We start from the raw sequence: 12,156 nt of genomic DNA, 5'->3' as shown, positions 1-12,156 counted from the left end.
AGGGAGACTTTCAAACACACTGGGGGGGAAAGGACTATATTAAAATATATATAAATTATATACAAATGTGGGGGACTATATCCCTCATTCATTTCACCTAGATTAATTGTAGGTGCATCAACGTCTTAAACATCAAAAAAAATGAAAATATAAATTTCTAAAAGAAAGCATGTACAAACTTAGAATCTTGGAGTGAGGAAGATTTGTCTAAGCAGGACATGAAACCCAGTAGATATGTGTTTTTTTTTAACATTTTAAAATATTAAAATTTAAATTTTGGGTCCGGGTGCGGTGGCTCACATCTGTAGTCTCAGCACTTTGGGAGGCCGAGGTGGGTGGATCACTTGAGGTCAGGAATTCAAGACCATCCTGGCCAGCATGGTGAAAATCCATCCCTGCTAAAAATACAAGAATTAGCTGGGCATGGTGTTGCACGCCTGTAATCCCAGCTACTCGGGAGGCTGAGGCAGGAGAATCACTTGAACCAGGAGGCAGAGGTTGCAGTGAGCCGAGATTGTGCCACTGCACTCCAGCCTGGGCGACAGAGCGAGACTCCGTCTCAATAAATAAATATCCAAGACTTCACCCCATGGATTTAGCGTATGCATGTTTCCTCCTTCCATCCATGCATGCTGGCCCTTCCTTTGTCTCTTTCCTAACTTCTCATCTCTCCTTCTTGTGTTCTCACTTCCCTTTTATCTCCATTTCTGGAAGACAAATTGGGATGTGGGCTTTAGCATGCTTCGAGGACCCCCATATCCTCAGTGTTCACAGATTTTATGTTCTTTTAAATATTGGACAAATCATGAAAACTGAAAATCAGTTAGGCTGAAAATATGAACCAAGATGGGCACTTTCCTTTGCATGAACTGCTCTCAGACTGGAGGAAGAAAAGAAGGAGAAAGAAGAGTTGGAAGGATGATTTGGTTTTTGTTTGTTTTTAAGCTTTCTTTTCTTTTGACTCCTCATTTAATTACTTGCATTTCATTATTTATTAGATTTCTCCTTGATTATAATTTCAAGGTATGTTTCTGATTAAAACATTGATAAAATGTTCTCTTAGAGGCAAGGGTCTTCCCAAGAACACACTGTCAGCCTGCAAGTCCTGAAAGATAAACTCTCACTTTTTTGTTTACTGAAATAGGCGTTTTTAAAGTTTCAGCTTTGAGAATGTCAAATTTTTTCTTTCAAAGTTGAGAACATATTAAAGAAATAGAACGCTAAATCTAAGGTTCTTCTCTAGTTACCAGAGCAGGCTCTTTGGGATGGAACGGCCTTGGCTTGGCCAGTTGATTGGTAGTAGGGTTTGGCTGAATTCACCAAATGTGTTTTTTTTTTTTCTCTCTCTCTCTCTCCCTCCCTCCCTCTCCAGCCTTCATATGCTGAGTTTGATATTAGTGGAAATGTGCTGGGTTTGATCTTCAACCAAGGAATGATCTGGTGAGTTATCCATTTCATCTGGTGATCACCTCATCCAAGGAGTCAAAAAACTGGAATCCCAGACTTTGCAACTTAACTAGTTGGAAGAAGCTGGATAAGTCATCTTGCCTCTCTGAACTCCCCTCTTTCACATGAAAAATCAAGAGCAGGACTAGATGAGAAGCAGGACAGTTTTTGGCCCACCCATGTGCTACCATGGAAGTAGAGAGAAAGGGAGAGGGGGTGGTGGGGGAGAAAAGGAAAAGGAAGGAAGGCAGGAGAGAAGGAGAAGAGGGAAGAAAAAGGGAAGAAGGAAGAAAGACAAAGGAAAGGGAAAAGGAAGGAGTAAAGAAAAGAGGAGGAAAGGAAAATAAAGAAGGAGGGAGGGAGAAAAGAAGGAAGAGAAGGTGGAAGGTGAATGAACTACAGAACTCCCTCTTCTGAGAAGGGAGTTCAAGGAGGTACATAACTTCAGCCAAAGACTTTCAATGTGCCAAGGGCTCGCTGCAAGCCACCGTCCAATTCTCTTAATTGAAAGACTTCAAATACTCTTCTGAGCAGCAATGCTGTTTTATGGAAACCGAGGAGAAACAAGCAGGAGACCGTATAATTTGCTAGATGCCTGGGGGCGAGTCAGTGGTAAAATCTTGGCCAGAGCTTAAGCCAGGAATGCTCAGAGTGCCTCCCTCTCCTGAGGACTACATGGTTCTGGCTTGATGATCAATATTCTGGTTAAATGGGAGGCCCCTTACCTGGGGACTTGCCAGGAAAGCAGCTCGGCTTCATGCCCCTAACCCATCTGTCCCATTTCCTTCTATCACCATTCCCTCACCTTCCCTGCTGTCCAGCCAACCAGGTGTTTGGTTTCTGCCATTCCAGGATGGGCTCCTTCTATGCCCCAGGCCTGGTGGGCATTAATGTGCTGCGCCTGCTGACCTCCATGTACTTCCAGTGCTGGGCGGTGATGAGCAGCAACGTACCCCATGAACGCGTGTTCAAAGCCTCCCGATCCAACAACTTCTACATGGGCCTCCTGCTGCTGGTGCTCTTCCTCAGCCTCCTGCCGGTGGCCTACACCATCATGTCCCTCCCACCCTCCTTTGACTGCGGGCCGTTCAGGTGCAGAGTCTCAGTTGCGCAGGAGCACCTCCCCTCCGGAGGCAGTCTGCTCAGAGGGCCTTGGCCCAGAATTCCAGTTCTGGTTTCATGCCAGTCTGTAAAAGGCCATGGAACTGTGGGTGAATCACCGATGCCATTTAAGAGGGTTTTCTGCCAGGATGGAAATGTTCTGTTATTCTGTATCTGTGCTGTTCATTTCAGTAGCCACCAGCCACCTGTGGCTGTTGAGTGCTTGAAATGAGGAACTGAGAAAATTAATTTCTTGTGTATTTTTCTCATTTGTTTATTAATTTTTAATTGATAGTTATACATATTTGGAGGTACATGTGATATTTGGATACATGTATACAAGGTATAATGATCAAATCGGGGTAACTGGGATATCCATCACATCAAACATTTTTTTTTATTATTTTTTATTTTTTTTAAACAGCGTCTCACTCTGTTGCCCAGGCTGGAGTGCAGTGGTGCCATCTCAGCTTACTGCAACCTCTGCCTCCTGGGTTCAAGCGATTCTCGTGCCTCTGCCTCCCGAGTAGCTGGGACTACAGGCACACACCACAATGCCCAACTAGTTTTTGTATTTTTAGTAGAGACGGGGTTTTACCATGTTGCCCAGGCTTGTCTCGAACTCCTGGCCTCAAACAATCCACTTGCCTCGGCCTCCCAAAGGTTAGGATTACAGGCATGAGCCACCATGCCTGGCCTAAACATTTATCTTTTCTTTGTGTTGGGAACTTTGAAATTATACAATAAATTATTGTTAACTGTCATCTCCCTGCTGTGCTATGGAACACTGGGACTTCTTCCCTCTATCTAACTGTATACTTGTACAAGTTAACCAACCGTACTTCATCCCCGCTCCTCTATATCCTTCCCAACCTCTGATCACCTCATTCTACTCTCTACCTCCATGAGATCCACTTTTTTAGCCCCCACATGTGAGTAAGAAAATGCAATATTTGTCTTTTTGTGCCTGGCTTATTTCACTTAACATAATGACTTCCTGTTCCATCCATGTTGCTGCAAACGACAGGATTTCATTCTTAATTTCAATTAAAATAACCACACATGGCTAATGGCTACCATATTCGACAGCACAGTTCTATCCTTTTAACACATGGATAACTTACTACCTGGGATTACTTTACCGTAGAATAAGTAATGGTGGATATTCTGAGGATGAATTACCATACACTTACATGTGCCATTTAAATGTGAAGCAGCTGCAGTGGACTCTTGACAGACCTCAACTGAGCTCTCTGTTCTCTAGAGCATTGGCCTGGGGGTTCAAGATATAAGTCAAGCTAGTTAGGAGACTGGATATTGTACAAAAGGACAAATAGTTACGTAAGGAGGTAGATCAAAAGATAAAGTGCATCTACTGTTCTCTTTCCAAATGCATGACCTTCTGAAAACAAAGCCCTCTGCCAACTCCATAAAGAGAGGTTCTGTGGTTAAAGCAGTTTGGGACATACTGCCCCTTCTGTCTGCCATTATCTCACTTAGAAATGCTCGATGCACACTCCTTTCTTAAAGGCTTTGAAGAATCATGCAATGAGGTAACACCTGTAAGCTAGTGTCTCCATCCTTATTGACCACAGAACCCTTTCTGCATGGATCACTCATCCAGGGCTGGAAATAGGGTGAGGCAGGTGAGTGACGCCCTACACTGCACATGAGCAACCCTGAGGACATTACTTCCTTAAATTGTGCACTCAGGGCCTCACCCGCCTCACTCTAGTCCCAACCCTGTCTACCAATGAGGAGAAACACTGTTCCGTAAAAGGGTCGTATATGCAAAACAGCCGCTAAATGCCCAAAGAGCCTAGAATCCAAAGGAGGAAGGAGACAAATGCAGTTTGTCGGCTTTGGGTGATTTATTAGGGGTAACTTACAGACAGAAGGATAGTCACAAGCAGCTGTGAGACAGGTAGATCTCCACACCTCAATCCCCCAGGCCCAGGGCTTATATCTTGGGGAAAGTATGCGTGCTCTGGAAGGAATGTGTAGGTGGCTCTGAACATCACAGCCTGTGATTTCTGCAGCAGCATCAAGGGTTGTTTTGGAGGAAACTTACAGTGAACAAGGGTTCCTACATAGAGTAATACGTCTGCTAGACATGTGGGAGGCACTCTCAGACTCAGGGTTAGTTAGAAGTTACAAGGCAGATTAGCATGTAAAATAAAGTCACTCATGTCCCGCACAAACACACTTTGAGAAATGCTGATCTGGTCCTTCTCAGTTCATAAAGGACTTAACTAGATAAAGGCCTGTGATGGTTGGAGCCCAGGGATGTTAGCAGGAGTGTTCCAGCAGGGAGTGATCTGGAAAACAGTGTTCACACAGAAGGAGGGGATCAGTCTAGAACAGAAGGAATGTGCTAAAGTGCAGATGGCCTGAGATGCCAGGCTGAAAGGAGAACTGAATGGAAGAAGCCTCTGTTGGCTTCTTCCTAAGCAGAGTTTGGAGGGCTGGGCCCTGGGTGCAAATGCCAGCACCTCTTTTCTCAGCTTCCCATCTGTCACTGGGTGGGAGGTCAACAGGGACAATTATACTATGATAAGAACCATCTCCTACAGTTGTATGGAAAGCTGAACTTATAAGAAAGGAACTTGGCTAGCCAGGCATGGTGGTACATGCCTGTAGTCCCAGCTACTTGGGAGGCTGAGGTGGGAGGATTGCTTGATCCCAGGAGGTGGAAGTTGCAATAAGCCATGATTGCACCATTGCACTCCAGCCTGGGCAACATAGCAAGGCTCTGCTTCAAAAAAGAAAAAAGAAAGGAGAAGAGAAGAACAGAACTTGGGTATTTAGCTGAAGAGATTCCCAAGCAAAGTATTGAAGGTACAGCCTGGTTTCTTCATGCTGCTTATAGAAAATGTGCAAGGAAAAAGGTATGTTGAGTAAGTAACTGATAAACAAGAAAGTACCAGGATTTGATGATCCTGGAAATTCTCAGCCTTATCTAGATTGCAAAATATGCTAAAACTAGATTCACTGTCATGAGAATGTGCTGTAAAAAGAAAGCCAAGAGTGAGTCTGGATAACATTTTACTAGTGTTTCTGAAGGATCAAAAAATCTGAATATCATTCACACAGAAAACTCTGACTAATCATGTGACTAATGCATCGCCTCAACCATCACATCAGAAGTCAGGAATAGAAATAGGATTATCCAGAAAAGATCATGTGGGACTCTCTTGTTTAACAGAGTAAATTCTCATGACATACATGAAAAACTCACAAGGTTTTTGAGAATATTATATCAGCAGAAACATTACCAACTTGGACTGAAAGAAACAGAAGGAAGACAAAATAAAGGCAGATCATTGGCCTCCCAGAATTCTGTGGCAGGAAACAGACTGATAAAATTTACTCAGCTGAAACATGTGCTATCCTTCAAGAAGAAGGAAGTATTCTTCCATGGGCAGAACTGTGAACCCAGAGGGCAAAGCTATGGGCACAGTAGGGCAGAGTCTGGAGCCCAGAGGATTATTCTCAGGACTTTAAAATTTAATGGAGCTTGGCTGATTGGATTTCAAAATTGCTTGAAACTGGTGATTCCTTTCTTCCTTCCATTTTCTCCCTTTTGGTAATGGAGTGTTTACAACTCTTATCCTATGCCTGTCCCACCATTTTATTTTTGAGAGTAAATAACTCATTTTCTAGTCTCTAGAATCTTGAGATGGGGATATCATCATGGATTAGCCAGGTGGGCCCTAAGTCACAAGTGTTCTTATAAGAAGGAGGGAGGCCAGGCGCAGTGGCTCACGCCTGTAATCCCACCACTTTGGGAGGCCAAGGCCGGCAGATCACGAGGTCAGGAGTTCGAGACCAGCCTGGCCAACATGGTGAAACCCCATCTCTACTAAAGATAGAAAAAATTAGCCAGGTGTGGTGGTGCGTAATCCCAGCTGTAATCCCAGCTACTCGGGAGGCTGAGGCAGGAGAATTGCTTGAACCCGGGAGGTGGAGGTTGCAGTGAGCCAAGATCATGCCACTACACTCCAGACTGGGCAACAGGGTGAGACTCCATCTCAACAACAACAAAAAAAAAAAAAGGAAGGAGAAGGAGATTTGACTACAGAAAAATAGAAGGTGATGTGACCATAGAAGCAGGCAGAGATTTAAAGATTCTATGCTGTTGGTTTTGAACATGGAGAAACCCCATCTCTACTAAAAATACAAAAACTAGCCAGGCGTGGTGGCAAGTGCCTGTAATTCCAGCTACTCACAAGGCTGAGGCAGGAGAATCACTTGAACCCGGGAGGCAGAGGTTGCAGTGAGCCGAAATCATGCCACTGCACTCCACACTGGGCAACAGAGCAAGACTCTGTCTCAAAAAATAAATAATAAAAAAAAAAACCCCTAATGGAGCTTGGCTGATTGGATTTCAAAATTGCTTGAGGTTGGTGATTCTTTCTTCCTTCCATTTTCTCCTTTTTGGTATTGGAATGTTTATAACTGTTATCCTATGCTTGCCCCAGGTTAGTTTCAACCCAGTGAATCCCTTTCAGACTTCTGGCCTCCAGAACTGTAAGATATTAAATTTGTATTGTTTTAAGCCACCAGCGTGACAAACAGCAGGCACTGGAATCTGATACACCATCTAATTCAATGACAAAATAATCTACATTCAACTGTCACATAAAAGCCTAACATGTAAACTTAACTTTTCTCATTTGTACATGGTGGGTATGCACTGGAAATAAAAATAATAATAATAATAAATTAAACATTGTGATACAGTGATGTGCCTGGCACTTGAAATGCCATCATGTTATAACTGCATCATTGCAATTTGTGGTGTGCTGGGCAACAGTTGTAAGCAATGAGATGGCCACAAATTGTCTCTGACACAACTGCTCTTCCCTGTCATTATAGCACAAAAAAATGAGTGAGCATGGCTGTGTTCCAATAATACTTTATTTACAGACACTAAAATTTTAATTTTATACTTCAATTTTTACATGTCACAAAATAGTATTCCTGTTTTGACTTGCTTTCAACTACTTAAAAATGTAAAAATGATTCTTAGCTCACAGACCATATGAAAACAGGTGACAGACTAGGCACAGTGGCTCACACCTGTAATCCCAGTACTTTGGGAGGCCGAAGCAGGTGGATCACCTGAGGTCAGGAGTTCAAGACCGGCCTGGCCAACATGGCGAAACCCCGTCTCTACTAAAAATACAAAAATTAGCTGGGCGTAGTGGTGCCTGCCTGTAATCCACCAGGCATTGTGTGTAAACTCTGGAGGCTGAGACAGAGAATTGCTTGAAACCCAGAGGCAGAGGTTGCAGTGAGCCGAGATTGCACCACTGCACTCCAGCCTGGACGACAGAGAGAGACTCTGTCTCAAAAAAAAAAAAAAGAAAAGAAAAGAAAAAAAGAAAAAGAAAACAGGTAACAAGCTGAATTTGTCTGTGAGCCATTGTCGGTCAACTCCTCATCTATACTTTACACAGAAAATGTTTAGCTGCAAAATTTTGAAGGGCACTCATAACTTAACAGCACCATACTCAATGTTTTATATCAATTCTCATCTATATCCTCTAAACAATCTTCTGAGATAAATACAATTATTATACTTAAAATACCATATTATACTATAGTAGTATTATACTACATTATACAGATGAGGCAACTGGGGCAGAGAAATTTTCAATATCTTGCCCAAAGGTATTGAACTTCTGCAGATATTGAACATCCAATAGAACTTACTATAATGATGAAAACATTACATATCTGCATTTCTAACATAGCAGCTACTAATCATATGACTACTGAGCACTTGAAATGTGTAACTAAGAAATTGAATTTCAAATTTGACTTCATCTTAATTTTTATTTTTAATAGCCACATCAGACAGCACAGCTTTCGTGGGGAGAACCAGGGCATGATATGAATACAAGCAGAAAGAATAATTGTCAGGCCGGGCACAGTGGTTCATGCCTGTAATCCCAGCACTTTGGGAGGCTGAGGTGGGTGGACCATTTGAGGTCAGAAGTTCAAGAGCAGCCTGGCCAACATGGTGAAACATCATCTCTACTAAAAATACAAAAAATTAGGTGGGCTTGGTGGCACTCACCTGTAATCCCAGTTACTTGAGAGTCTGAGGCAGGAGAATTGCTTGAACCCGGGGGTAGAGGTTGCAGTGAGCTGAAATTGCACCACTGCACTCCAGCCTGGGTGACAGAGTAAGACTCCATCTAAAAAAAAAAAAAAAGACAAGAGAGAGAGAATAATTGTCCACGTGTCTCACAAGTGATAAATCGAGGAGCAAGGATTTAAACCAGGAATTTCAAACCCCATATTCCACCTCTTGGCACCAAAATTACCAACCAAGAGCCGGCAGCATCCAGGAGTCTCTGGGCCAGCATTTGTAGAAGTAAATCTGCATAATGGTTCTTAGGTATGTGAAGAAAATAAAAATTACAGTTGTGAACTGTCCAGGAGCCTGTCCTAGGTGATCAAATATCTCCTAGACTTAAAATCTGAAGGTTAATTCTAGGTATTTCTGAGAGCCACTCAAGTTGTCCAGCACATCAGCTTCTGCAGAACTGTTTCCCAGGCCCAAAGGAAGCTCCATGTTGGTCTGGTAGCTACAAACACAGACAATTTCTCTAGTTAGAATACATGAGAAAAACCATTTTTTTCTGGCTGAGGAAGGTGTCAGACACAAAAGACCAGTGAAGGCTAAGAGGTTGTAGGTTACTTAGGATAGAAAGCTGGTGAACCGTGTGCTGACCCAGCTGTCACCCTAGCCAGAATGGCAGCCCCTCAAGGGGAATTTTTTACTTGAGTTCATTTGGAGCAGAGCTCTGGTTCTTCCAGGAAAGCGGTGGCAAGCAGCAGCCCTGGACCTGGGTGGGGGGGCATGAACACAGTTGCGAATGCCACAGGCACTTGGCAGCATGTTATAATATGTCCTCTCCTTTTTCCAGTGGGAAAAACAGAATGTATGATGTCCTCCAGGAGACCATTGAAAACGATTTCCCAACCTTCCTGGGCAAGATCTTTGCTTTCCTCGCCAACCCAGGCCTGATCATCCCAGCCATCCTGCTGATGTTGTAAGTTAGCCAGGACCCATGGCTCCACCCCACAGAAACCTCTCCTTGAATTTGAGACTTCTTTGGCGGGTCCTTTTCATCTTGCCTTCTTAGTCTGCACTCCCCAGAAGCAGACTCCATGATGAGGATTCAAGTGCAAGTATTTTATTGGGGAGGGGGTGAGGACTTGAGGAAAGGAAGGGAAAGGAAAATGCATGGTTATCACTGTGAGAATTCTGGGAGGCAGTGTGCCTCAGACTCATCCCTCCCTAAGGGCAAAGGATCCGAGGCATTTATAGACCAGCTCCCAGCGTCATTCATGGGTAAAATGGCTTCAAGGGGTGTGAGTGAGGGGCCCAAGATGGAAGGGAAGCTTCTGGTAACAGAGATGAGGGCACCAGCAAGTGCAAGTCTTTTGGAGCACACTGAAAATTTGGGTGAGCCCTTACAGTATCTGCAACAACTCCCACTAAAATGCTCACTAGAAATATCAAAGACCTGTGGGCTCTGATCCTCTCAGGAAGCTGAACGGTGATTCGGCCTGATCCTGGCTGGGCCCACAGCACTACTCGATTGAGCAGCTTATGCACTGGAACAAGCTGGTTCCTTCATCACTGTCCCCCTCAACAACCATTAGAGAACAAGTGTGAAAATCTCTGTATCCCCGGTGCCAGCCTAATGCCTAGAGCATAGCAGGCAAACAGTAAATGCTCAAGGAAAGAACTAGGGAAGAAAGGCAGGAAGCCAGAGTCTTGGATTGGAATTGTTGCCATCAAAAAATGTGCTAGTAAAAATGTTAGCATTTTTTCTTTATTTAAAAAAAAACTTATTTTGGCATGCTTTTTTAAAAATTATGAAATATTCCCAGCATACAAATGAGTACAGACAACCATGTACACTATCACAAGATTCAACAGATGTTAACATTTTGCAATATTTACTTCAGGTTTATCTTTCTTCATAACAGAAATAAAACATTACAGATGCACTTCAAGCCCCACCCAATCCTTCTTTCTTCCTCCCTCCCCAAAGGTAACTATTATGCAGACTAGATTTAATTATTTCCATGCATATTTTGTACTTTTTAATCACATGTGTGTATACTACTGTTTCCGGAGTTTTAAACCTTTTCATGAATGACTCACATTACGTGCCTTTCCTCAACCAACATTATGTTGGGGGATTTATCCATGCGGATACATGAGCACATGTTTGAAGGCTCTACTACGTTCCATCTCATGAATAAGCCACAGTTTATCCATTCCTCTGCATAGGGATAGTTAGGCTGTTTCCACTTTTCAGCTATTGCCAACTGTGCTCCAGCCAACATTTTGTATCTATCTCCTTGCACAATTCTGAGAGTTGCTCTAAGGTAGACATCTAGATGTAGAATTGTGGGTCATCAGCATGTGTTTCTTCAACCTTTTTAGATCTTACAGAATTGCTCTTCAAAGTGGTTGTATTTCCTTTTGACTGTTATTTATAAATTCCAACTCTCTGGTGAAATTCTCCAGCTTTCTGTTTTCTTGAACATAATGGTTATAATTATTTTTAAAATCCCAGTCTGATATTCCAATATCTGAACCACCTGGGTGTATTTTTGTTGTCACTTGTTTTCCTCTTGTTTATCATCAGCCCTACTTTTATCATGGCATGTAATTTTTACTAGATTTCAGACATGTGGATGAAAAATTATAGAGGCTGTGAATAATGTTATCTTTCCCCACAGGGATGGGTTTTTTTCCTGAAAGGCAAATGGAATACTAGGAGATCACTTAATCCTGTCAAGGCTTGATGTTTTAGCTATCTATTATTACATAAGAAACAACCCCCAAAACTGAAAAATAATATTTTATTAATGAATCTGCAATTTGGGTAGGACTCAGCAGGAATCGTTCTTTTCCTCTCTACTCAACATCATCTGGGTCAGCTCAGCTGGAGGCTGGAAGGTCCACTTTCAAGATGGTCACTCACATGACTGGCCAGCTGGCACTGGCTGTCAGCTGGGAACTCAACAAGGGCTGTGGACTAGAGGCCTCACTTCCTTCCCACAAGTTGCTTGGGCTTCCTCATAGTATGGTGGCTGAGTTTCAGGAGCAAGCATCCCAAGAGAATGCAGTGGATATACATGGCATCTTTACTTACTCCTGCCATACTCTATTGAAGCAATCACAAAGGGATACCCAGGTTCAAGAGAAAGAAATATAGACTCATCTCTTGATAAGGCAATGAAAAGATTCTAGAAGCACATGTAAGATGGGAATCATAGTATTGTGGCCATCTTTGGAAAATAGTTTGCCATTGCTAGCTTTGGGCTTTCTCAGGGCTGATTTATTTCAGTTTTGCCCTATTTCCAAGACACTGACCTTACTCCTACAATGTGATCCTTACTATTGAGCACAGCCTTTTAGGGGTCTCAACTGAAAGCCTACAGTGTTTACCAATTCCCTCCTGTGACAGTTACTACGGGACTGAATGAAGGAGGACGAACACAGAAATGAAGACAAAGAAAAAAAGATTTGTTTTAAAGAAGGGGTCAGGGGACTCCTTGCTTCTAGTGAGC

The 12,156-nt window shown here is 43.0% G+C and overlaps 1 protein-coding gene across 1 annotated transcript in view; it reads left to right on the top strand.

Moving 5' to 3' along the window:
- Positions 1–12,156, top strand: part of TMC2 (transmembrane channel like 2) — a 108,543-nt gene that overhangs the window by 79,706 nt on the left and 16,681 nt on the right. The window contains exons 15-17 of the mRNA XM_054466653.1: positions 1,373–1,440; positions 2,299–2,538; positions 9,489–9,614. Of these exons, the coding sequence (XP_054322628.1) occupies positions 1,373–1,440; positions 2,299–2,538; positions 9,489–9,614 (434 nt within the window). The remainder of the gene's footprint in view (positions 1–1,372; positions 1,441–2,298; positions 2,539–9,488; positions 9,615–12,156) is intronic.

Source organism: Pongo pygmaeus, chromosome 21, assembly GCF_028885625.2.
Source record: "Pongo pygmaeus isolate AG05252 chromosome 21, NHGRI_mPonPyg2-v2.0_pri, whole genome shotgun sequence".
Taxonomy (NCBI): Eukaryota; Metazoa; Chordata; class Mammalia; order Primates; family Hominidae; genus Pongo; species Pongo pygmaeus.
This window is presented reverse-complemented; position numbering and strand designations above follow the sequence as displayed.